This window comes from Rhinoderma darwinii, chromosome 1, assembly GCF_050947455.1.
Source record: "Rhinoderma darwinii isolate aRhiDar2 chromosome 1, aRhiDar2.hap1, whole genome shotgun sequence".
In the NCBI taxonomy this organism is placed as follows: Eukaryota; Metazoa; Chordata; class Amphibia; order Anura; family Rhinodermatidae; genus Rhinoderma; species Rhinoderma darwinii.
Window position 1 is genome coordinate 646,100,589 of NC_134687.1, and position 27,022 is coordinate 646,127,610.

The following is a 27,022-nucleotide window of genomic DNA, read 5'->3' on the forward strand; positions in this document are numbered from 1 at the left end:
CGGGTGGTTTGTGGGACGAGTCGTGTTTTGTAATGACATAATATTCGGGACATACAACTTATTCACTGACTTTTATACGTTTCTTGTTAATGTCGTTCACCGTGCGGTTTAAGGGAATGTTCACACGTAGCGAATACGACCCACAACACGCAAGGAAATCCCCCCGAATATTCACCCCAAATGGTGGACGTATAATCCTCCCGAATATCTACTACAGAAATACAACAAGGCCGATCCCCACCTCTCCGAGCGTTACCATAGCAACACGCCCCTGCTCTTCCGGCCGTGTCCAGGTGACCCCTATAATGACATGTGACCTCTCCGGCCTGTGATTGGCTGCAGGGGTCACATGACGCCTTCTGTTTATATATGTGTAACCTGCAGCGTTGCTGTGAACACGCGGTGGAGCCGCAGAGGATTCTGGGAACAATGCGATATCCTGCGTGTCTATAGTCCGCACCGCAGGTTAACCCCTTCACCACCAGGACAGTTTAGTTTCCCTCCGTCTTCTCAGATCTATAACGTTCTGGTTTCTCTGTCAGTCTCGCGGTGCGAGGATTAGATTCTGCCGGACGAGTTGTAGATTTTCAGGGCGTCATATAAAGTATCACATAATCTCACTGCAACTGCAAAACCTCTATGTGGGGGAAATGGGATTCCTCCAATGTATTTTCGGTTTAGTTGGATCATCACGAAGACGACGATGACAAATTTCTCTGGTTTTTCATGATGTGCGACATTTACAAAGAAAAACGAATTGTAACAAAAACCGTCTTTTGTGTGGTCGTTCTCAGAGGCAGAAGTTTTTCTTTTTGCGTGGATGGGGCGGAGTGAGGGATTGTTGGGTTTTGTGGGGCGAGCTGTGGATTTTCATCACTTTATAAATATATATATATAGCGAGGGTGACCAGAAAACGGCGATTTATAGTTCTGTACGACGCTAGGAGTCCCTGCCTCTCCGTGGAACTACTGAAAACCTGATTACAGTACGGGACAGTTGTCCCACAGCGAGGCAGGGACTCCTAGCGTCGTACATAACTATGATTCTAGGAGTCCGGCTCCCTGCACTGTGTTCAGTCCGGGACTTGCGTCCGAAATACGTTCCGTCCATTACGGACCGCACATGCTGGTGTGAATCCAGCCTTAGGTGACACGAGATCACACTGCATGTTCCCTTTATATATAATGTCACCTCAGCTGCTGCAGAACCTCACAGTTCATATCAAACACTGACTGCATAGTGTGCACCGTGTCTTGTGAGATGTCAGCAATGTCTCCCCAGTATCCGCCATGTGTCAGGTTGTCAGGAGTCAGGTCTTCATTGTCTGGGGGGGGGAAATGTCTTCATTTTACTCTTCTCACCTGAGAGATATGCCATAAATGTCTGATATATGGGGGTCCCACCTCTATGTGGAGAGCGGGGGTCCCCCGACCTGCCTGGTGAGGTGATGACTACATCCAGGTGGAGAATGAATGGAGAGGTGACCACACATGTGCACGACTCTCTCCATTCACTTGTATAGGAGGTCCAGAAACAGCCGAGCACGGCCAGAGGTGGAGCCGCATCTATCAGACATTTCTGGCATATCCTGGGGAGAGTTGTCCGTGTTGGGAATACCCCTTTATTCCATGTGGTGACGGCTCTGAGAAGAGGTTTCTCTCAATGATGAATAAGTGAGGTTCTGTATGTCACACATGATGTTGTCCCCTGTATGATTTCCATATTCTCCTTTCTTCATAAAGACGTCTGCAGTACTAGATCCTCCAGCTTCTCCAGTTTTCTCATCTTCTCCTCCACAACGTTCCTTCTCCTGAATGACCCACCAAGGATGGACAAGGACAGGAATGAGATGAGCAGAAGAATATTAGACTTCACCTTGGAGATCATCTACCTGTTGAGCGGAGAGGTAAACTTTTCTACATTATAGAACAAGTCCCACATAGGGAAGGGACAATACATAATAGGAAGTAATAGGAAGAATCCGGTGTCCTGTATAACAGCGTCCAGACCTTCCAAGTGACGTCAAGAAGCTGAAGATCAGCCACCAATATGTTCAGTTATGTGTCATGTCACCAATGCAGCAATAGTAATGTTGTAGAGCAATGAGAATGACCAGGAACCAGGAGGATCAGGATGACCTCTATATAGAAACATAGAAGATGACGGCAGGAGGAGAGCACATGGTCCATCTAGTCCCCCCAATATTATTTCCTTTTTAGTTTTGGCCTCGTTCTATTTTCTCAATGTCTTTTTGTAGGTGAGGTCTCCAGTATTACAGATGTGGGGTCACTAGAGCTCTATACAGCGGGGTCACAATCTCCCTCTTTCTACTGAGGGGGGAATACTGTGTTCCGTTCTCTAAGTGTCTCTCTCCATACACAGGAGTACACAATAGTGAAGAAGACATCGGGTGACTGTACGACTCCCATCATCCATGAGTCAGGAGGATGGAGCAGTAGTCAGAGCCCCATCACAGAGCCTCCCCCTCACTCCCGGATACATGAGAAGAAGATCTTAGAACTGATCTACAAGATGACTGAGCTGCTGACTGGAGAGGTGACACTGCTGGGAATGCTGGGAAATTCTACAGTAACAGCACTGGAGGTGTCTGGGTAATGACTGTATCATTGTGTGTGTCAGGTTCCTATAAGGTGTCAGGATGTCACTGTCTATCTCTCCATGGAGGAGTGTGAGTATCTAGAAGGACACAAGGATCGGTACGAGGAGGTCATGATGGAGGACTACCGGCCGCGCACATCACAAGGTGAGAAGAGACAGATATATATTGGCATTACTGTGGGCACAGGCTGGACTGGCACTATGTTGAAGTCTTAATACCGTCATGTGCAGTACATATACGTGTGTACAGTGACATGTAATATAGGAGCTCCACAATTTTGGCTCTTTTCACGTTCGATCCCTACGTTTCCTGTATATGTCCAATAAATCCAGAGCGCTCCATTCACCAGACAGATTATGTCTTTTGGTACAAATGAAGCCAAGAGCAGTACACTGTACGAGCGCAGTAAAGCGTGGTGTACCGTCCTCTCCTTCATGTGTGTAATGCGCATGCGCTCCTCCCCGCTGGACTCCTCCCCGCTGGACTCCTCTCAGTAACTTGTAAGTTCTTTTGCTGAAACGGAGGGTTTTCACGTGGGCAGGTTTGGAACACTAAACTCCATCTATATAACGACATGCTCGGGGTTCAGTGGCTCCAAATCTACTGACAGGTTCCATTTTAAATACTGCCAGGACTTCTAGAGAAAGCCTGTGAGTCCTGCTTGCCCCGCCCACACAGAATGATTGACAGCTTTTCCTTTGTAATCCTGCTCATGAACTCTGAGAGTGACAGGCGTTCCTGATGGGGCCGATGCCTGAGCTCCAAACACACGTTCCTTACTTTACCTCCTGTCCATGCAGAACATGTAGGGAGCAATGCTGGAAGGGGTTAATATCAGTCCCACACAGACATTCAGATCATCTGCTGTAAATCTGTGATGTGGGGCCATTACTTTACACATTTGTGGGGAGGGAAAATCATATTCTGTGACATGCCGCTCATTTGTTGGGTGGGGGATGGGCAGTCGTACCAGGTGTATGTTCCTGCCAGTCATCAATCTCCGCCAGTGTGCTAAGCTGGTCATACACATTAGATGTATGTCGGCCGGACCTGCTGATTTTCTAATGTATTTGGCGACTTCTCAACTCTCCGATGGCGTCAGATGTCCGGAGAGAGAAGGATCGGGCTGGGGAATTTCAAAATGCCGGATCCTTTTCTTAGTAGATAAGTCAGAAGAGTCTGGCAGCGACTTTCCCTCTATTGAAAACACATACACACCCGACCGAGCGTACATGTATAAGGAGGAAGGGAGGAACGATGGTTCACCTGACATCTTGAGTGTATGGCCGGCTTTAGACTAGTAGTTCACAAAACTAAGAACCTCTGCAGGTCTCAAATAATGACTGCAAATCACTTTAGCAGGGGTGTAACTAGGAAACACTAGGCCCCATAGCAAACTTTTGACTGGGCCCCCTCCCCTGGGTGCCACACACAGCCCGCCCTTGAAGATATTGCCCCCATGTAAAGGGTGCTATACAGCCTCTCCACACAGCGGAAAATGCATTTTTATTTTTAGCCACGCCCATTTCCCGCCCATACGCACCGGGTTCAGCCCACATAGTATCGTGCTCCCATAGTGCCCCCCACACAGTATAATGCCCCCATAGCTGCCACCATACAGTATACTGACCCACAGATGCCCCCATACAGTATAATGCCCACACAGATGCAACCATGCAGTACAATGCCCAAACAAATTCCCCCATACAGCATAATGCCCCATAGCTGCCCAGTGCAGCATAATACCACCATAGCTGCCCCATACAGTATAATGCCCCTCATAGCTGCCCTCACAAGGTACAATGCCCCCATAGCTGCCCTCACAAGGTACAGTGCCCCCATAGCTGCCCTCACAAGGTACAATGCCCCCATAGCTGCCCTCACAAGGTACAATGCCCCCATAGCTGCCCTCACAAGGTACAATGCCCCCATATCTGCCCTCACAAGGTATAATGCCCCCATATCTACCCTCACAAGGTATAATGCCCCCATAGCTGCGCTCACAAGGTATAATGCCCCCATAGCAGCCCCACACAGTTTAATGCTCCCCATAGCTGCCTTATACAGTATAATGCCCCCCATAACTGTCCCCACAGTACAATGCCACCCATAGCTGCCTCCACCGTATAATTCCCCACACAGTATAATGCCCCCTCATAGCTGCCCCACACAGTATAATGCCCCCAATGTATAGTGCCCCCCCATAGCTGCCCCCACAGTATAGTGCCCCCCATAGCTGCCCCCACAGTATAATACCCCCATAGCTGCCCCCACAGTATAATGCCCCCATAGCTGCCCCCATAGCTGCCCCCACAGTATAATGCCCCCATAGCTGCCCCCACAGTATAATGCCCCCATAGCTGCCCCCACAGTATAATGCCCCCATAGCTGTCCCCACAGTATAATGCCCCCATAGCTGTCCCCACAGTATAATGCCCCCCATAGCTGCCCCCACAGTATAATGCCCCCCATAACTACCCACCCACAGTATAAACCCCTCATTGCTGCCCCCACAATATAATGCCCCCCATAGGTGCTCCCACTATATAAAGCCCCCCATAGCTGCTCCCACAATATAATGCCCCCATAGCTGCCCCCACAGTATAATGCCCCCCATAGCTGCCCCCACAGTATAATGCCCCTCATAGCTGACCCCACAGTATAATGCCCCCATAGCTGTCCCCACAGTATAATGCCCCCCATAGCTGCCCCCACAGTATAATGCCCCTCATTGCTGCCCCCACAATATAATGCCCCCCATAGCTGCTCCCACAATATAATGCCCCCATAGCTGCCCCACACAGTATAATGCCCCCATAGCTGACCCCACAGTATAATGCCCCCCATATAGTAAAATGCTCCGATAGCAGCGACCATGTCAGTCCCCCTTTCCTACCCAGTATAATGCCCCGTAGTGCCTAATAGAATAATAATAAGATAATTACTTACCTATTCCGGTTCCCATGACGGGTGGCGGATCCTTCTCCTCCGGTCTGTGCTGTGAGTGACTCAGAGACTGACATTATACAGAAAAACTATTATACTGCAGGAGTTTGCCAATAATCGTCTTTCTAAATGACTTGTATTACTATTTTTGCTTCTAACTACAGCACAGACTGCCCATAGTCCGCGCTGCCGGCTGCCCATAACTCTGCATTAGAGGTCACTAGGGATGCACAATGCATCGAAACTTCTATACTGTTTCGATACTCTGCATCCCCAAACGGTTCGATACCGTTATTTCATGTATTTCAAAACTTGGTTGTGCGGCGTCACAGCTCAGTATAGTAACACATGAATGTATGAGAGCGGGGCTGCGGCTGTGTGATACAGTCATTGCCGCGCTCCTGAGTCCTGATAACACGTGCGCGGGGTCAGGATGATGCGATGCAGCCAGTGCTGCAATAATGAGCGGCGGCACTGGAGACAGAACATGGCGGGCGCACTACAAAACACCCCCATGTTCCGTCTTCCGTGCCTGAACCCCCGCTCATTACTGCAGCGCCGGCCACATCTCCTCATGCTGACCGCGCACGCACTTCCTGTCAGGAGCGGGGCAATGGCTGTATTACACAACCGCAGTCCCGCTCTCATACATTTATCCGTTTGGGGAATAAGAGTATCGAAACAGTATAGAAGTTTCGGTGCATCCCTAGAACCCGGCCTTATTTTTTTTCTACTTTAGGGAAAAAGAGGTTTTTTTTTTTTTTTTGAACATTTAATATTTTTTTATTTATTTACTACTGAAAACTTTAATTATTTTTTACACATTTTATTAGTCCCCTGTGGAACGTGATCCAGTGATCATCAGACACTATACAATACACTGCAATACTAATGTCACTTAGTGGGAGACTGGACCTGGGCCGCACATCCGCTGTATCCTGTGATCTGAGCCGCTGGGCATCATTTATAAACATGAACATGAGGTTTTCTGTTCACATTCTGATCACTGTATGAGCCACTTGCCACTTCACGACAACCTCTTTAATGTGGGTCCCGACTCTATCCTTTAAAGCACCGCATGGCGGCCACTGCCACCGCAGCATCGCACCTGCAGAGGAAGCAACCCAGAGGCCCAAAAGCACCCATGTTATCAGGCCATGCCAAGCGTCTTTAGCTCTGGGCCACGTCCCCCCACTACAGCAACAGATACCACCCCACAGCACCATATCATGTGCACAATGCTGATGTGTTGCAGTATTTTGTCATTTTTACAGGCTTCTATTAAGCCTCGCCATATACAGAGAGTAGGCAGATCTGGGGGCCTTCATTAGACCCGTGGGCTGCTATGACAACCATCCATACCCCGAGATGGTGTCGGAAGAGGCCGATGAGCTGTCAGGGAGGACCACCCTGTCTGTCTTACAGCTTAGAATCTGCAGTCGCTATTGACCACGGCATCTAATTACTTAAATGGCCGTGATCGCAGGTCTCCAGCCTTTGCAGCAGGTGTCAGGTCTTCGCTATGTCGTGTGAACGACTCCTGAGCGGTAAATTTCCTGTGCAGGAAGGGGTTAAATGAGTAAAATACAAGTTTATACTGAATCTTATCCCACAAAATAATGTATCACTCTGCTCCGCTCCACCTGCGCTATAACATAAGAGATCATAAGTGTGCACCATGTTTTGTGAGATGTCAGCAATGTCTCCCCAGTATCCACCATGTGTCAGGAGTCAGGTCTTCATTGTCTTGGGGGGAAATGTCTTCATTTTACTCTTCTCACCTGAGAGATATGCCATAAATGTCTGATATATGGGGGTCCCACCTCTATGTGGAGAGCGGGGGTCCCCCGACCTGCCTGGTGAGGTGATGACTACATCCAGGTGGAGAATGAATGGAGAGGTGACCACACATGTGCACGACTCTCTCCATTCACTTGTATAGGAGGTCCAGAAACAGCCGAGCACGGCCAGAGGTGGAGCCGCATCTATCAGACATTTCTGGCATAACCTGGGGAGAAATGTCCGTGTTGGGAATACCCCTTTATTCCATGGGGTGACGGCTCTGAGAAGATGTTTCTCTCAATGATCAATAAGTGAGGTTCTGTATGTCACACATGATGTTGTCCCCTGTATGATTTCCATCTTCTCCTTTCTTCATAAAGACGTCTGCAGTACTAGATCCTCCAGCTTCTCCAGTTTTCTCATCTTCTCCTCCACAACGTTCCTTCTCCTGAATGACCCACCAAGGATGGACAAGGACAGGAAAGAGATGAGCAGAAGAATATTAGACTTCACCTTGGAGATCATTTACCTGTTGAGCGGAGAGGTAAACTTTTCTACATTATAGAACAAGTCACACATAGGGAAGGGACAATACATAATAGGAAGAATCCAGTGTCCTGTATAACAGCGTCCAGACCTTCCAAGTGACGTCAAGAAGCTGAAGATCAGCCACCAATATGGTCAGTTATGTGCCATGTCACCAATGCAGCAATAGTAATGTTGTAGAGCAATGACAATGACAAGGAACCAGGAGGATCAGGATGACCTCTATATAGAAACATAGAAGATGACGACAGGAGGAGAGCACATGGTCCATCTAGTCGCCCCCAATATTATTTCCTTTTTAGTTTTCTTCTTTTTTCTCAATGTCTTTTTGTAGGTGAGGTCTCCAGTATTACAGATGTGGGGTCACTAGAACTCTATACAGCGGGGTCACAATCTCCCTCTTTCTACTGAGGGGGAAATACTGTGTTCAATTCTCTATGTGTCTCTCTCCATACACAGGAGTACACAATAGTGAAGAAGACATCGGGTGACTGTACGACTCCCATCATCCATGAGTCAGGAGGATGGAGCAGTAGTCCCATCACAGAGCCTCCCCCTCACTCCCGGATACATGAGAAGAAGATCTTAGAACTGATCTACAAGATGACTCAGCTGCTGACTGGAGAGGTGACACTGCTGGGAATGCTGGGAAATTCTACAGTAACAGCACTGGAGGTGTCTGGGTGATGACTGTATCATTGTGTGTGTCAGGTTCCTATAAGGTGTCAGGATGTCGCTGTCTATTTCTCCATGGAGGAGTGGGAGTATCTAGAAGAACACAAGGATCTGTACGAGGAGGTCATGATGGAGAACTACCGGCCACGCACATCACAAGGTAAGAAGAGACAGATATATTTGGCATTACTGTGGGCACAGGCTGGACTGGCGGTCTTGTTGAGGCCTTAATAGCGTCACATCACATATACACGTGTGTAAAATGACATGTAACCTCCAGGTCTGCCCCATATGGAAGGCCTTGCCAGAGACGGAGCCTAATAGGTTGCTGTTAGTGTAAAACTAACCATGTTAATGCATTTCACTACATAGGTACTGCAATGTATTAGAATAGCTTTTAAAAAAAAAACAGGTCTTCAAGTCCCCTAGTGGGACTAAAAACAAAAGTTAATAAAAAGTGATCAAAAAGTCACATGTACCCAAAAATGGTACAAATAAAGTCTAGAGCTCGTCCTGCAAAAAATAAGCCCTCTCAGCTCCGTCGACGGAAAAGTAAAAAAGTTTTGGGTCTTAGAATTTGACGACCCAGAAACATGATTTTATTGAAAAAAAAATGTATTATGTAAAAGTAGTAAAACATATAAAAAATATATCAATTTAGTATAGCCATAATCGTACTGACCCGCAGAATAAAGTTATCATATAATTTATACAGAAAGGTGAACGCTGCATTAAGAAAAAGGAATTGCTATTTTACCTATTCTCCTATGACAGCACCCCTGGAGAGACGTCCCATCCGCTGGACAGGAAACCGGAGGATATAAAATGGACACACCTCTCCACACACCCAGTCAGGTTTCCTGTCCTCCGGATGGAAGATTCTCTTGAGGAAAAGACACTTCTCCCGGGATTGCAGACCCCCTAGCAAGGCTTACCTTATTCCACTAGGTGTTCTCTGGAAAGGTAGAAGTCTCCCTCTTGGGAGCAACCTTAGTCTGGGATAGGTACTCCCTCCTCTCCCGGTTCATCGTCCCCCTTCTGCTGCAAAGCAGGATGGTGGTTTAAGGTCCACAGGGCGGGCCTTCCTCTGGCGGGGAGCGGATCCCCGGGGCTCGTTCGGCTTGGAAGGGGCCGGACCAGACCCAGCGTTGGCGGCTTTCCGGCGCTCTGACTGGCATGTCCGTTCGCCGCGTCACTTCCGGGCACGTCCAACACTCCAGGGGGCGGTGTTCCGGTGGTCCACGTGGGGAGGAGGTGCTCCAGCGTCCGGAGCGAGGGCCTCCCAGCCGATCCTTGGCCTATTTTAGGCCAGAAACAACAGGAGCTCGTTCTCCAGTCTTCTTCTGCCATTATGGAGTCGCCAGGAGAAGCACCAGGACGCACTGAACGCTCGGATGCTAAGTCTTCCAGTCCGGTACTTGAGGACGCCATGAGTGGGGTAAGAGAAAAACCTCTCCCTTACTTTTTTTAAATCAGATAATTTTTTATTGAAGTTTCAAAATTATATAGTACAAAACATATTAAACAAACCCTATCCCAAACCATAATACATAACCCCAATACCGTGTAAAGGCTGGCGGTCATACAGAGTCCCTGAATAAATTTTATAATACAGATTCCATTACCCCTACCCATGGTCCCCATATGGATTCGAATTTTTTGAGCGTTTTGCGCTTTACATAGACAACCTTTTCCAATACAATCATTTTATTCACTTTTGCAATGAATTCGCTCCTAGTCCGCGGGGCGCCTTGTATCCAATGTAGTGCAATTAGTTTTCTAGCTATATATAGCAACCTTACAATAGCCAACCGCTCCAAAGTAGAGGGTGAGGTGTCCATAATACATCCCAAAACGCACTCCATAGGAGTCCCTTGCAACACAGGTCCATAGGCCTCCTGAATCACCTTCAGTACATCCATCCAGTACGTGGTTAACTGTGGGCAGGACCACAACATATGCATATGGTCAGCCCACTCTTCCGCGCATCTGGGGCATTTCGAATCACTCCTTACCCCAATATGAAAAAGAAATTTAGGAGTCCTGTATACTCTATGGATAATATATAATTGAGAAAGGCGCCCATCCTCACTAAGAGATATATTCGGAACTGCTTTCATAATATCTATCCATTGTTCTTCAGAGATGGGACCCATATCTCTTTCACATTTTTTAGAAGCCATCAGAGGGTTTTTATCAAAAAATTTACTGATCAACAACTGATAAATATGTGAAATAACCCCCGATGTAACACTCCCGGTATGTAAAACAGACAACACCCCATCTGCGTGTATTGCCAAATCCACCGCCTTCTTCTGGGCATCAAAGGCATGTCTTATCTGTAAGTATTGATAGAGGGAATTTCGAGGTAATTCAAACTCCTCTTGGATCTGTTGATAAGTTTTAAATACATCCTCCTGGAGCAACTGTGAGACATAAAGGATGCCTCTTGCTTTCCAACCCTCAAATCCTTCAAGAGAGAAGAATTCCGGAAGTGCCTTATTCCCCCATAAAGGTGTAAAAATTGTGCAAACCCCATATCTCTAATAGCTCGGACCTTATCCCATACTTTACGCATTAGTGTATATGTGGGCCTATTCCTGCCCGCCAACATAGAGTGACCTGCCTCCAAAACTGAGAATAAAACAGATGGTCCAAACTGTGCCTGTAGAATCGATCCATTGGATCCCTTTGATATAATTTCCCCCCACCCCTTAAAGTGCTGACATTGGGAGGCAAGAAAATATATCCAAGGGTTGGGTAGGGCCAAACCACCATCATGCTTTGCGCGCTGTAGAATTTTTTAATCTAATTCTTGAGCGACCCTTCCGCCATATTAGGTCCCTAAAAAGTGCATTAATATAATAAAAATTGCGTAATGAGATCCATACAGGGGAGTTATGTAAAATATACAATAATTGTGGCATTAGGATCATCTTAATAAGATTGACCCTACCCACAACTGTCAGATGTCATTTACACCAGGCCATTATTTTCATTTTAAATTTGACCAGAAGGGGTTGCAAATTGAGAGCAACATATTCAGAAGGGGAGGTCGAGATCTTGATCCCTAAATATTTAAGATGTTTAACGCGTCCTACAGGTACCCCATGCACCAATGGTATAGAGCACATTGAATCCACAGGGAGCAGATGGGATTTATCCCAATTTATTTTAAACCCAGACAATGACCCAAATTTCTCAATTAGGGATATTGTTTTTGCCAGAGAGCTACCCACATCCCCCAAGTATAGAAGCATATCATCTGCATAAAGCGCTACCTTTTCTTGCACCGAGCCATACAAGAAGCCCTTAATATCGTCTGACACACGTATGCGTGCTGCCAAGGGCTCTACTGCCACGGCAAACAGGAGGGGCGATAATGGGCATCCCTGTCTAGTCCCTCTTTCAAGAGCAAACCGGGGAGACAATCCTCCATTCCAGGGCAAGAATACAGGACCTTAATCCATGCTATAAAAGATGGTCCAAAACCCATAGCCTCCAAGGTGCACCAAAGATATTGCCATTCCACACTGTCAAATGCTTTGGCAGCGTCCAGTGAAAAAATGGCTCTTTCGCCTACATTGTCTGCCCTCAGCTGAAGATTTAAAAATAAACGTCTCAAATTCATGGCTGTCGACCTAGCAGGCATAAAACCGGTCTGATCCGGGTGTATAATGGTAGAAATAACACCATTCAACCGCAGAGCTAATGCCTTTGCCAGAATCTTAACGTCAGATGTTAATAATGAAATTGGTCGGTACGAATCAGCTAATTGAGGATCTTTCCCGGGTTTCAGCAAGACCACAATAATGGCTTCTTGCATAGAAGCCGGCAAAGAACCACAATCCAATGAATAATGAAATACTTCTAATAATTTGGGCAAGAACACCTCAGAGTATTTTTTATAAATTTCAACTGGTAGCCCGTCCGTCCCAGGTGCCTTATCATTAGCCATCTGTTTGACCGCTTCTTCCAGTTCCTCCAACGTGAGTGGAGAATCCAGAAGTGCCTTGGCGCTTCCTGACCGCTTAGGGAGCTCTGCTTTATTTAAGAATGTATAAATATCAGATGTAGATGGGTGCACCTTGGAGGTATATAGGTCTGAATAAAAGTCTCTCAAAACTTTTACAACTTCCAAGTTCTCTGTAACTAAATGGCCCTCCGCCGTTTTTAAAGCAGTGATATGTGTTACCCCCTGTTGTGCCTTTGCTACCACTGCTAGCATATGACCAGCCTTTTCTCCTTCTTCAAAGGTATTCTGTGCAAAAAACTGCAGTTTTCTGCTCGCTACAGCAAACAGATGTAAATTAAGTGCCTCTTGTGCTCTTCGCAAACTCATTTGCTGCACCACAGTAGGATTTAAAATAAATGCCGCTTCTGCCTTACTCATTTCTTCATGTAATCTCGCATCCTCCACCCTAGTAGCTGTTTTGTGCCTGCTAATTGCCTGCATAAACAGGCCTCTCAAATACGCCTTCATTGCATCCCATACATAGGGAACAGAAGAAGAGCCACAATTAATTTGAAAATAGTCCTCTAGCCTTTGGGCAATGAAAACTTGCCCATCAACCAAAGTCAGCCAGAAAGGATTCAGCTTCCAGATTCTCGGGCGTTGGGGACTCTGGTTATTAATATCAACCGTGACCCTAATGGGAGAATGATCTGATAACGTTCTAGGTAGATACTCCACCTGATTTAACTAAGGGCATCATACCCTCATTCCCCAAGGCCAGATCTATACGGGATAAAGAAGAATACGTGGATGAACAGCAGGAAAACTCCCGTTCACGAGGATGTTGTAATCTTTATATATCCAACAATCCTATTTCTTGTACCAAATGGAGTCCCAACCTTCCCTTCACTCCTGTCCCCCTCTCTCTCTACATTTGTCCCAGTTGGAATCAAGAATATTATTGAAATCCCCCGAGTAGGAGCAAAGGTATCCCTGGTTTATCCGCCACAAAAGACATGGCCTTTAATAAGACTCTATTACATAAAGGAGGAGGTATGTATATAGATATCATTATAAACATTTTTGAATATATGGTACAAAGTACACAAATATATCGACCTTCTGCGTCCACCTCCATATCCAGACAATTAAATGGAATCTGTTTATGTACTAAAAAACTTACTCCCCTAGAATATACTGAGTATGTAGAGTGACCACTAAATCCCACCCACCTCCTCTTTAGCTGTTTTAATCTTTCAGTTATCATATGTGTCTCTTGCAGACAGACAATCGCCGGCTGGTGCTCACTAATAAGTTGAAAAATGGCCTGACGTTTTGTGGCATCAGCCATTCCCCTAATATTCCAACTAATAAATCTGACTGAATTCGCCATATTTAGAAAAAAACACAATATTTAGCCGTACATGTGTCATCTGTAAACAGCGGTGTACAATCCAACTAGGTGCCGACTTTATTCCCAAAATCCCCCCAAAAGAAAACCCCACATATAAACATAGTAAACCTCTCTCACCGAGAGAGTGGGCGTTGAGATTCCTACTGATGAAATATACAAAACCACAATAGAATGGTACAGATCGTATGACCATTTTATCTAAACACGTATCCTGCATTAAAAACCTCTCCCTTACTTAATGCTGTTCCCCTTTCTCTTGTTCATATGTTTAGGCCAGAGATTGTCCTAGGAAAAAGCAGGATATGGCCCATAACAAAGAATGTGCGATATGTAAAAAGAAACTCTCATCTTCCTATAACAAAAGACTCTGTCAGAAATGTCTACATAATATTATATCAGAAGAGTCCACAAATTTAGCCACAAGCTTAAGGATATTGTAAGGGCTGAAGTGAGGAGCACACTAAGGTCCCTTAGAAAGTGAAGAGATCCTCCGGTCGCCTCTTCTAGCAGGATGGATTCTGATTCCTCAGCCGAAGGGTACCCCCAGCTAGGCGAAGAAGGGGAGTACAGCTCCTACGACTCCTCAGGTAAGGAGGAGGGAGAGAGAAATCTGTTCCCAACGGAGGACGTTGACCTACTCCTAAAAACAGTCAGGGCGACTATGAATATAGACGACCCCAAAGAACCACGGTCCATCCATTACGCTATGTTTCAAGGGCTAGGACCTAAAAAGAATAGAACCTTCCCCATCCATAGGAACATATCTAACCTTATTAAAAAAGAATGGAAAGCTCCTGATAAAAAGACAAGCATTCCCAGGTTTCTCAAAAGGAAGTATCCCTTTGAGGAGGACGCATATAGGGACTGGGATAGCATCCCCAGGCTCGACGCTCCAGTAGCCAATATCTCAAGGAAACACTCCCTTCCCTTTGAAGATCTAGGCTCCTTGTCTGACCCTATGGATAGAAAGCCCGAATTCTACCTTAAGAGAACCTGGGAAGCCTCTACGGGGGGTTTCAAACCAGCCATTGCAGCCACCTGTGTGGCCAGATCCCTGAAAGTGTGGCTCGCACAACTGGAGGTACATCTGAAAGACAAGACCCCTCGGGATCAAATCTTAGCCTCCCTCCCAACACTTTCTAAAGCAGCAGACTTCTTGGCAGACGCCTCAGTAGACGCGATACGCCTTTCCGCCAGATCAGCGGCCCTGGCGAATTCAGCTAGACTAGCTATCTGGCTAAAGACATGGAAGGGGGACACCGGATCCAAAGGGAAGCTGTGTGCTATCCCCTGTTCAGGAGACTACCTTTTCGGGCCCCCACTTGATGACCTGCTGGAAAAGGCATCATACAGTAAAAAGGGGTTCCCGGCACAAACAAGGCCATCAAGGGAGTCCTTTCGTCCCAGAGGGCCAAGTAACAAAAGAGGGGGGTACGCTAACCCTAGGGCGCAGGACTTTAAACCCTCGAGATTTCCTAGAAAAAACAAGTTCTTTCTTTTCAGGCCCCAGAAGGACCCTAAAAATAGGGACCAACAATGACGCCAAGGGGGCAGTGGGGGGGGGGTCGCCTTTCCCTGTTTCTCAAAGATTGGCGGAAGATTTCAGCAAATCCTTGTATTCTGGGAATCATAAAAACAGGGTACATACTAGAGTTCACAACCATCCCCCCAGACAGATTCCTTCCCATGAGGGACCTAAGGAACCCAGTCCAACAAAAGATCCTAGAAATAGAAGTTCTGTCACTTATAAAAAAAAGAGGTCCTAATCCAGGTTCCAGACACAGAGATAGGTCGGGGCTTTTATTCCCCCCTCTTCCTAGTGAACAAACCAGGAGGAAAACACAGGGTCATTATAAACCTAAAAAAAGTGAACTGCTATCTAACCTACAAAAAATTCCGCATGGAGAGTATCACGTCAACTATAAACCTCCTCTCCAGAGACTGCGTGATGGCCTCAATAGACCTAGAGGATGCCTATTCTCAAGTAACCATATGTCATAGTCATCAAAAGTATCTAAGGGTAGCAGTAACGCTCAACGGGTCCGTATGCCACCTACAATACAGAGCCCTCCCCTTCGGCATCTCTCAAGCCCCAAGGGTATTTTCCAAGCTGATAGCGGAAATGACCTCATACATCAGGATGAACGACATTCTCCTGATTCCATATCTAGACGACTTCCTGGTGGTAGCAGAAATAGCTCCAACTCTGACCCTACACATACAGATAGTCCGGGACATACTGACAAAATTAGGATGTTACATAAATTTAAAAAAATCTAATTTAAATACATCGAAAAGATGTATATTCTTAGGAACCCTGCTGGATTCATCCAAACAGATGACCTTCCTCCCAGAAGAAAAAATCGGGCCCCTGATGGACAGGATATCAGAGATCTACCTGAACCATACAACATCTTTCAGGGAAACTATGTCAGTCTTAGGACTCATGACATCATGCATCCCAGCCGTACTATGGGCTCACTTCAAGTCAAGACCACTGCAGTGGGACATCCTAGACCAATGGGACAGGAGCAGTTTCTCCTTGGACCAACCCTTTCACATCTCTTCCACAGCAAGACTGTCCCTCAGATGGTGGCTAAGCAGGGAAAATCTCACAAGGGGTATTCCATGGAGGTTAACCCCTGCTCTCAATATGACCAGAGATGCGAGTCCCTGGGGGTGGGGAGCCCATTACGACTCCTCTTTTCTTCAGGGTCAGTGGGACCAGCAGACCGCTCTCAGATCCTCCAACTTCAGGGAACTAGCAGCAGTTCTTCAGGCCCTGAGGGGATCCATACAGGCAATCTCAGGTCAGCACCTAAAGATCTATTCGGACAACACAACTACAGTATCCTATATAAACCGGCAAGAGGGTACGAGATCGGCCTCGCTGATGGGCCTAGCCACACAGATATTTTCTCTGGCAGAACACCACCTGCTGACTCTTTCAGCCGTTCATCTCAGAGGGAAGGACAACCTGGTGGCAGATTTCCTAAGCCGGGAAAGGCTTCACCAATCAGAATGGTGCCTGAACACCACAGTATTTCAGGAGATCATCCTCAGATGGGGAACCCCATCAATAGACCTGTTTGCATCCAAAAGAAACAGAAAAACACAGAGGTTCTTCTCCCTAAATCCCTCAGACCACCCAACAGCAATAGACGCACTCTCCCAGTGCTGGAGTATAGAGAGAGGCTACGCCTCCCCCCCTGAACCTCCCAAGAGTCTTAAAAAAGGTCAGAGAAGACAGGGCCAGCGTGATACTGATAGCCCCCTTCTGGCCAAAGAGACCATGGTTCACGTGGCTAAGAAAAATGTCGTCACACCAACCATGGGTTCTTCCAAACAGGCCAGATCTTCTATATCAGGGCCCAGTATTACACCCCGACATTCAGAAGCTCCACTTGACAGCATGGAAACTGAAAGGATAATCCTTAGGCAGAGAGGATTTTCAGAATCCGTCATCTCCACCCTACTAGCCAGTAGGAAACCGATTACCTCAAAAATATATCTGAGGTCATGGAATTCATTCTTAAACTTTGCAGGCAGGGATATTAATCCTTTAACCAAACCAGATATTCCCCTAATATTGGATTTTCTCCAGGCGGGACTAAATAAAACCCTTAGGCCTACTACATTAAAGGTTCAGATTTCTGCTTTAAGTTCCTTTTTCAATTTTAAATTAGCAGAACACCCCTGGATCAAAAGATTTCTAGCAGCCGCCTGCAGACTTAAACCCCAGATAAGGTCCCCATTTCCTCCCTGGGACTTAAACCTCGTTCTCCAGGCTTTGATAAAACCACCCTTTGAACCCATAGACTATTTCCTTGAAGATGCTAACACTCAAAATGACCTTTTTATTAGCCATTACATGAGCCCGTAGAGTGAGCGAGATCCAGGCCCTCTCTGCCTTTCCTCCACATACCCTACTGCTAGATGAGTCATCTTAAAAACCCTACCAGAATTCCTTCCTAAAGTGGTTTCACCCTTTCACCTAAACCAAGACATTGTCCTTCCCTCCTTTTGTGACTCACCAAAGAATCAGAGGGAACAGTTTAACTGCCTAGACGTAAGAAGATGTCTAGTCCAGTACCTAAAGGTTACCCAAAATCTGAGATCATCACAAAACTTGTTTATCCAGTTTCAGGGTCACAACAAGGGTTCAGCAGCCAGCAAAGCTACCATAGCAAGGTGGATCAAGCCGGTCATACGGCTAGCCTACATAAATCAAAAACTCAAACCCCCAGAATTCTTCGGGGCACACTCCACTAGGGCCGTATCCACTTCATGGGCAGAAAGAGCAGATGCATCCCTAGACCAAATATGGAAGGCTGCCACATGGAGTTCTCCTCACACCTTCTTTAAACACTACAGATTACAACTGCATACAGCCTCTGACTTGGCCTTCGGTAGGAAGGTACTACAAGCTGTGGTCCCACTCTAAAAATATTGATTTCTATTTTACATCTCCAGGGGTGCTGTCATAGGTGAATAGGTAAAAGATCAATTACTTACCGGTAATCTGTTTTTCAAGAACCTATGACAGCACCCCGCTGTTACCTTCCCATGTCTGTAGTAGATGACCCTCATAAACTGGATCGCTACCTTTAATTTGAGCATCCCTGTAAATATTGTACATATTAAGGTGTGAGGGATTTTCACCAAAAAAAAAAAAAAGCACACATATAAACTAAACTACTTCTCATCCTGAGTTCTTCCTAAAGACTGGGTGTGTGGAGAGGTGTGTCCATTTTATATCCTCAGGTTTCCTGTCTAGCGGATGGGACGTCTCTCCAGGGGTGCTGTCATAGGTTCTTGAAAAACAGATTACCGGTAAGTAATCGATCTTTTTTGATTAACATCCATGACCGCGGACCGTCAGGTTTACTCACCCTCTGACGGACGCAGCCATGGTCCTGTGAGCGCTTGCCCGCATCTCCTCAGGAGACTCCAGCGCTCACTTCTGCTTTGCTCTGCTGTGGCCCGTAGGGTGCGCGCGCAGGCTCGTGCCCGGTCTTAAAGGGCTAGCGTGCGCACCTGAATCAGTTGTTAATTAGCCCATGATCCTGGACTATAAGAAGGGCCCTGCTCCTTTCTGCCTGGCCTGAGCTTTGTTGTCATTACCTACGTTCGTCTATGCAAATGGTCCCTTAAGTGTCTTCCAGTTCCCAGTGTTCCCATTCCTGCTTCCTGTAACCTGTATCCCGTGTTATCCTGGTCCAAGTGCCATGCAGTATTGGAGTCGTGCTGCGCTGAGTCTACGCCTGCTCCGCTACACCAAGCCTGGTGCCTGCCTGCTGTCAAAGTCCCGTCTAAGCCTGTCCAGCTATTGTCTAAAGCTACCACAGCTACACCTATTGAACTATTGACTTTGTCCTGTTGGCCAACTGCCATACCGTCAAGGTGGTACTGCCCAGTGGGTCCACGTACCCTACGTGACCAACACAGACGTCAAGCAGTTCTCAGAAACAATGGTTATGCCACGAAATATTAGTTCAGTAAAGTGAAATCTAAACATCCTCTGTATTCCCAGGACTCTCCAGAGGAAAATCAAAATGTCCCGGAGAATCCTCTGGTAGATGAAGCTGAGCCCTATACTAGGTCTATATAGGGGGGTGTGGATCTCTTTGGTCCTGTGGTCATAGATGTGGTCATAGATTTTGGTGGCTTCTTATGTTGATCTGTTAGATTCTGCACACTATGCTGTATTGTATTGTACTGAATTGCTACATATGTGAAATTGGGGAAGGTCTGACTAATATTAAAGCGGAGGATGAAGCGGAAGAAGAGCGGGTGAGGGACGATCAACGGTGTAAGGGTATGTTCACACGTACACGTCCGATACGCCTGAAATTACGGAGCTGTTTTCAGGCGAAAACCGCAGCTGAATTTCAGACGTAATGGCATGTGCAGGCGTTTTTCGCAGCGTCCATTACGGACGTAATTGGAGCTGTTTTTCTATGAAGTCAATGAAAAACTGCTCCAATTACGTCTCAAGAAGTGACATGCACTTCTTTGATGCGGACGTCTTTTTTACGCGCCGTCTTTTGACAGGGGCGCGTAAAAATAAAGCCCGTCTGCACAGTACATCGTAAAACCCATTTAAATGAATGGGCAGATGTTTGCCGACGCTTTGGAGCCGTATTTTTGTGCGTAATTCGAAACGTAAAACGCCCGAATTACGTCCGTAAATAGGGCGTGTGAACTTACCCTTAGACTGAAGTGGAGGAGGAAATTCCAGAAGGTGTTACCACAGGTAAGTAATAATATAAAAAGTTTTATCTGAAGGTGGGATGTTGGATAGAATAGTGGCAGGGTTTGGCACTACCAGAAATCCAGCATCCACTATCTGATTAATTGGTCTCATCTTCCACCATTCTCCATTTCCCCATTGTGCCCTACTTTACAGGAAGTATAGGGGTGTTACAGGGTCTGCTAGTTTGGTAAATAACACCTCTCCTCTCCAGATTTATAACTGGACCGCCGGCATTACTTACCCTCCAATGGCCGCAGCCACGGACCCGCAAGCTCGTTCCGGTGTCTCCCTCCTCTGAGACGCCGGCACACTATACTGCCTCGGCTGCTGCCAGGAAAATCAACTCCATCCAATCCCAACGCACCCTGGACTTTAAAAAGGACTCTGCCCTCTTCCGCCTTGCCTGAGCATTGTTGTGTCTTCCCATGTTCGTTTAGCAAATGGTCCCTTCGTTGTATTCTGTATTCCCGTATCCAGTAATTGTGTTTTGTTCGAGTGCAAAAGTCTAGTGTCGGAGTCGTATTTACCATCTGTACCTTGTCTGTGCCGGCTCATGGGCCTGGACGACTACACTTTTTCTGTGCCAAGTGTCATCTGTGCCAAGTCTGCCAAATCTCCTGTCCAGGAACTCTTGGCTTAAAAGACTATCACTGACTTTTTGTTTGACCAGCTGCTACTTCGCCACGGTGGAGCGGCCTAGTGGGTATACATACCCCACGATCTCGCTGGTCAGCCCAAGTCTGCGGTCCAATTGTTGCAAGTAGACATGTGTGAACTCTGAGCACGACAGGATCAGCTTTTACTCGCTGTTAACACCATAGGTGCCCGTTTGGATTCTCCACCCGTGCCTGCTCCTCCTACTTCACCTCCTGTCAATCCACCTGCCTGTTCTGGGTCTGGAATTTTGCTGCCTCTACCTCCTTGCTACGACGGGGATGCTAAGACCCGTAGAGGCTGCATTAATCAGTGTAAGATCCACTTCAAATTACAGGCTCATCTCTTCCTCTCTGATGAGGCCAAGATTGCTTTTATGAGTTCTCTTCTCTCTGACAAGGCCCTGGCATGGGCGGAACCCATTTTGGAACGAGAGAGCCCGGAATCCTCTAATTTACCATTATTTCTAGAGACCTTCCACACTGTGTTTTGAGGAACCGGGTCGAACATTGTCTGCAGCGACCTCAGACAAGGGGAATCTAATGTAGGGGAGTCTTCTATTCTCTTCGGTACGTTGGCAGCGGAGCTAGCCTGGAGTAATGAGACACTAGTGGCAACCTTCTGGCAGGGTCTAGCCGCACGTATAAAGGTTGAACTAGCAGCCCGTGAGCTTCCCTCCACTTTGGATGCCCTGATACTTCTTGCAACCCGGATCGACATGAGGATCCAAGAGTGCAGTTTGGAAGTTCGCCGGGAGAAGAGATCTTATCTATTGGCACCAAAGTTTCAAATACCTCTTCGGCATATTTCTTTTGTACCCCCAGAGGAGCCCTTGCAGGTAGACAGACTTAGGCTGACTGACCAAGAATGGAAACGTAGATGATCAACTGGGTTGTGTCTATACTGTGGTCACAAGGGCCATTTCGTGCGTCAATTCCCTCAGAAGCCGGGAAACTCCAGCGCATAGGGTTGATTGAAGAGACAACTGTAAGTGAATCTAACTGTACAACTAAATTCTCTCCCAGACTTTCTATTCCTGTGTCTATTGTCACAGGTGAAGGATCACACTCTGTGCCTGCCTACTTGGATTCTGGAGCGGCTGAAAATTTTATCCAGCAGGACTTGGTAGACCGTCTCCACTTGGCCACTGTTCCGCTGTAGACGCCTCTGGCAGTCGCTTCCGTGGATGTACAACCTCTGCTGGATCCTATCCTGTCTATCACCAAACCTCTGAGACTACAGACTGGAGTCCTCCATTATGATTCAATAACTTTCTATGTCCTAACCAAAGCTATTAACCCCCCCCCCCCTCCTTTGCTGGGATTGCCATGGCTTCACCAGCATGCTCTAGTCCCCTATTGGAATTCCAGAAAGGTCCTTCAGTGGGGACCCCCGATGCCTTCACCGCTGTTTGCCTCAGGTTTGACCTGTCATAATTCCTCTGTCTCAATATCTCTCTGGACTACCTCCACAATATGCTGGTTACACAGAAGTTTTTAGCAAAAACGAGGCAGAGATCCTTCCTCCTCATCGTCCTTATGACTGTCCTATCTAGCTGCTTCCTGAAGCCTCTCCCCCTCCTTCGCGGACGGGTTTATCCTCTCCTTGCCGGAAATCCAGGCTATGTCGGAGTATGTCAGGGAGAACCTAGAGAGAGGGTTCATCGGGAGGTCTACTTCGCCAGCAAGGGCTGGACTCTTCTTTGTGGAGAAAAGGATGGATCACTTCGACCATGCATTGACTACTGTGGGTTAAACCAAATTACAATCAAAAGCAAGTACCCCTTGCCGCTTATCTCTGAGCTCTTTAACAGGATTCGTGGAGCTAAGTTGTTCACTAAGCTGGATCTACGTGGGACCTATAACCTGATCCGTATCCCAAGCTTGACGAATGGAAAAACGCATTTAACACCCGAGACTCTCACTACGAGTATCTCGTAATGCCCTTTGGCCTTTGTAATGATCCAAATGTGTTCCAAGAATTTGTAAATACCAGCAGAAAAAATGGGACATGGATAACATCAAAACCACAAAAAAGGCCATACTTACTAAGTGGGTGGGTGAAAACCCGTTCCCAGCAGGACGCAGACAGGTCAAAAAATGCTGCAGAAGGCGTGTGCATTAAAGGGCGAGTGTCACGAAAAAAAAAAAAATTTATATCAATTTGCTTTTAGTGTTTTATTAAAAAATGTTTTATTTATTTGTGTATTTGTGTTTTCTTTTCTTTTTTAACTTTTTTCTTGTCTGTGGGGGCTGCCATTTTTTTTCCCATCTCCGTATGTAATACATACAGACATGGAATACGGCACATACAGCCCCATAGTGAATGCGAACGGGGCCCGTTCCATCCACTATGCTGTACGTCGTCTGTGTGAGAACGGCGCATGCGCCGCTCCCACACAGTCCAAATTGAAGGTCTTCGGCCGAGCGACGTCCGGCGCCATTTTCTTGTGGACCGGAAGCCGTCGCCGGACAGTAAGATTACTACTTCCGGTCGCGGCTTCCGGACTGTGTTCTGAAGCAAGCACGAGGAGCGGAGGGAGCAGACGGACCGCAGGGGGCGGCGGCAGGAGCAGGTAAGTTAGGTCTGTGTATGTACGTGTTTTAGTGTGTTATAATTACTGTATGTAAACCTACTACACTGTGTGTTAGCTCAAAAAATGGCGACACACAGTGTAAGAGGTTTGACCATTCAATCCCCTCCTTTCTCCTGGCACTAGCCAGGAGAAAGGAGGGGGGATTCTGTGAGCTCACTAGAGCGAGTGTGTATTCTCAAATTTTTCAGCATAAAGCAATGTGGTTTCTTTACCACATGCCAATGCTGCAATTTTGGGAATTGCTCCATCTAGTGACCAGCACTGGGAAATGTTATAAATTAGAATCTAATTTATAATATTTCCTGACTCGTGAAAAAATTTAAAAAATTAGAACAATGTTTAATCATTTATACACTAACTGTTCTCCAAGTCCACTGGACAGCAGAGATCTTCAAACTACAAATTTTACATAAGCTTTTACAAAGACGTCCCTTTTATGCACAAGCTTTAACAAACTGGAAGCCGGTACAACAATACTCATTACTCTGCCTAAGAGCGGAACAAACAGTCTGCCCAATGTCTGGTTACTTTGCGCACAAAACTTTCACAACACACTGCCTGCAGAACACTACCTCAGCCTGGTTCCCATATCCCCAATTTGGTCTAAAACTAAAAAGAGAATTTCTGGGCCTTTTGAACAGGGAAGAGTACCCAGACAGTAGTGACGCAAACCTGAAATGGGGCCCCTTCCTATTTTGATTCAAATTTGGTCCGAAACCAATAGGGTATTTTCTCTGCTTTAGAACTAGGATCCTAGCCAGCAGTGACGCAAACCTGAACTGTAGCTTCTTCTTATTCCTACTTGATAAACATTACTTTTCCTGAGAGTGGTATTAGAATTTTTCCATACTAACCACTCCCCTAATGAACTGTGGTGACCAATGGAAAAAACAGTGCGCACAGACTTTAGCAAAGCAAGGGGTCTGTAAGTATGCGCAGGCCTGCACTGATGAGATTTTCCTAATGGTCACGCTGCTAGCAAGAAGAGCTTTTGGGATCTCGTCGGGGTCACCAAGAAATGTAGAATACCACAAGAGACATGGTCTTCAAGAAATACCAGGAGCATTGCCACATCTAGTAGTTTAGATTAAATGCTCTCAGAGAGGGAGGGCCCCTCTACTTTATATACATTTACACTTCGAGATGTACATCAAATCCTTACCCCGATTCGGTGTCTAACATCAATACTTTTATGCCATTGCACACATAGTTGCATGCACAGCTCTAGATTCTCTAGTGGTCTTGTCATGATCCACAAACCCCTTTGCCCTTTCCGAATTCGAACTAATCAATCTTATTGGAGTAGTCTACCCCCTATCTTGGAATGTGGCTGATTGCATATGTAACCTGAGAATGTACTACATCACATAACAGGCGGCTAAAATCTAATTTTCCTCTTCACTACCGTACACTAATTAGCTCTTTTGGAACATATCTTCTTTAAGTGGACATTAACTTTTCAAACAACTTATGCTAATTTAATAGTATACCTGATATACAGGGTGAGCCATTTATATGGATACACCTAAATAAAATGGGAATGGTTGGTGATATTAACTTCCTGTTTGTGGCACATTAGTATATGGGAGGGGGGAAACTTTTCAAGCTGGGTGTTGACCATGGTGGCCATTTTTAAGTCGGCCATTTTGTATCCAACTTTAGTTTTTTCAATGGGGAGGGTCATGTGACACATCAAACTTATCGAGAATTTCACAAGAAAAACAATGGTGTGCTTGGTTTTAACGTTACTTTATTCTTTCATGCGTTATTTACAAGTTTTTGACCACTTATAAAATGTGTTCAAAGTGCTGCCCATTGTGTTGGATTGTCAATGCAACCCTCTTCTCCCACTCTTCACACACTGATAGCAACACCGCAGAAGAAATGCTAGCACAGGCTTCCAGTATCTGTAGTTTCAGTTGCTCCACATCTCGTATCTTCACAGCATAGACAATTGCCTTCAGATGACCTCAAAGATAAAAGTCTAAGGGGGTCAGATCGGGAGACCTAGGGGGCCATTCAACTGGCCCATGACGACCAATCCACTTTCCAGGAAACAGTTCATCTAGGAATGCTCGGACCTGACACCCATAATGTCACCCATAACTTGTAAATAACTCATGAAAGAATAAAGTAACGTTAAAACCAAGCACACCATTGTTTTTCTTGTGAAATTCTCGATAAGTTTGATGTGTCACATGACCCTCCCCATTGAAAAAACTAAAGTTGGATACAAAATGGCCAACTTCAAAATGGCCGCTATGGTCAACACCCAGCTTGAAAAGTTTCCCCCCTCCCATATACTAATGTGCCACAAACAGGAAGTTAATATCACCAACCATTCCCATTTTATTTAGGTGTATCCATATAAATGGCCCACCCTGTATATCAACTTTTGTAATTTACTTACAGTTAAAATCTAGCTGTTTTATCCATGCAAATTATGTTAGTGACACTAGGTGAGAGACACACAGACATTTTTGCTTGTAGAAGTCATAGTCGAGGCTAGGGGGAGCAGGAGCACAAAGACACAGACGCTGTTGCCTATAGAAGTCCTTGAAGATTAGAGGGGGAGTAGAGAGAGGAGACATATCTATTACCAGCAACCTATATGTCACCCCAGTGCAGGATTTTCCACCACTTCTTACTGCTGTATGATATGCTCCATGCTGCTACAGCCTCTAAATATGTGCTACACAGAGATAGTAGACCAGGCTGGTTCTCTGCTCTGTGTGTGCAGTGTATAGAAGAGATATTAGCAGTTAGGCTCCACCCAATAGCTCATGGAAAACCTGAGAATTGGAGAGAGAGCCTGCAGAGGGAAAACTGCTAATAGAATGCCATATACAAATCATATAATGGCCAGAAATAGTTTTATTCTTCCTGTACACACATATGACAGATTATTCAGAGAAGTCGTCTAAAAATTTGGTACGCTTTAAAGAGGCTCTGTCACCAGATTATCAAATCCCTATCTCCTATTGCATGTTTTGTTTTTTTGTTTTTTTAAAAACGATCATTTTTGGCCAAGTTATGAGCAATTTTATAATTATGCAAATGAGCCTTTCTAATGGACAACTGGGTGTGGATCATGCTGGGCTGGAACAATGAGAAGTGTAGGACACTGATTAGTCACTGATTGGTCAGCCTCATACACTCCTCTGTACAACACACAGTTGGTAAAAAGTAAAAACATGCCCAGTTGTCCATTAAGAAACTCATTAGCATAAATCTAAACTAGCTAAAAAATGATCGTTTTTCAAAATAAAAACCACTGCTGTTATCTACATTACAGCGCCGATCAGATTATGTAGGAGATAGGGCACTTATAATCTGGTGACAGAGCCTCTTTAAGGGTTTTTAAGAAGTTTTAAAAGTGAGTTTAAAGGGGTTGTCCCAAGTTGATAAATGGAGCTATAAAGCTCCCCCATGTAAAAATAAGAAGAATTCTAATTACCTGTCCGTCGTCCAGCGATGTCGTTTTCATGATATCGTTGATTGAAGTTGCGGTCAGTCCCTCTTTGTATCCATGCAGTGGAAGGCACCCGTCGCAAGGAGAAGTCTGCGCTCCGCTAAA

At 46.0% G+C, this 27,022-nt stretch overlaps 1 protein-coding gene across 1 annotated transcript in view; it reads left to right on the top strand.

The window, feature by feature from the left end:
- The window catches only part of LOC142663191 (uncharacterized), a 36,695-nt gene that overhangs the window by 165 nt on the left and 9,508 nt on the right, over positions 1 to 27,022 (top strand). Inside the window, exons 2-4 of the mRNA XM_075841650.1 lie at positions 1,744 to 1,907; positions 2,384 to 2,557; positions 2,642 to 2,765. Coding sequence (XP_075697765.1) covers positions 1,830 to 1,907; positions 2,384 to 2,557; positions 2,642 to 2,765 — 376 coding nt within the window. The 5' untranslated portion in view covers positions 1,744 to 1,829. The remainder of the gene's footprint in view (positions 1 to 1,743; positions 1,908 to 2,383; positions 2,558 to 2,641; positions 2,766 to 27,022) is intronic.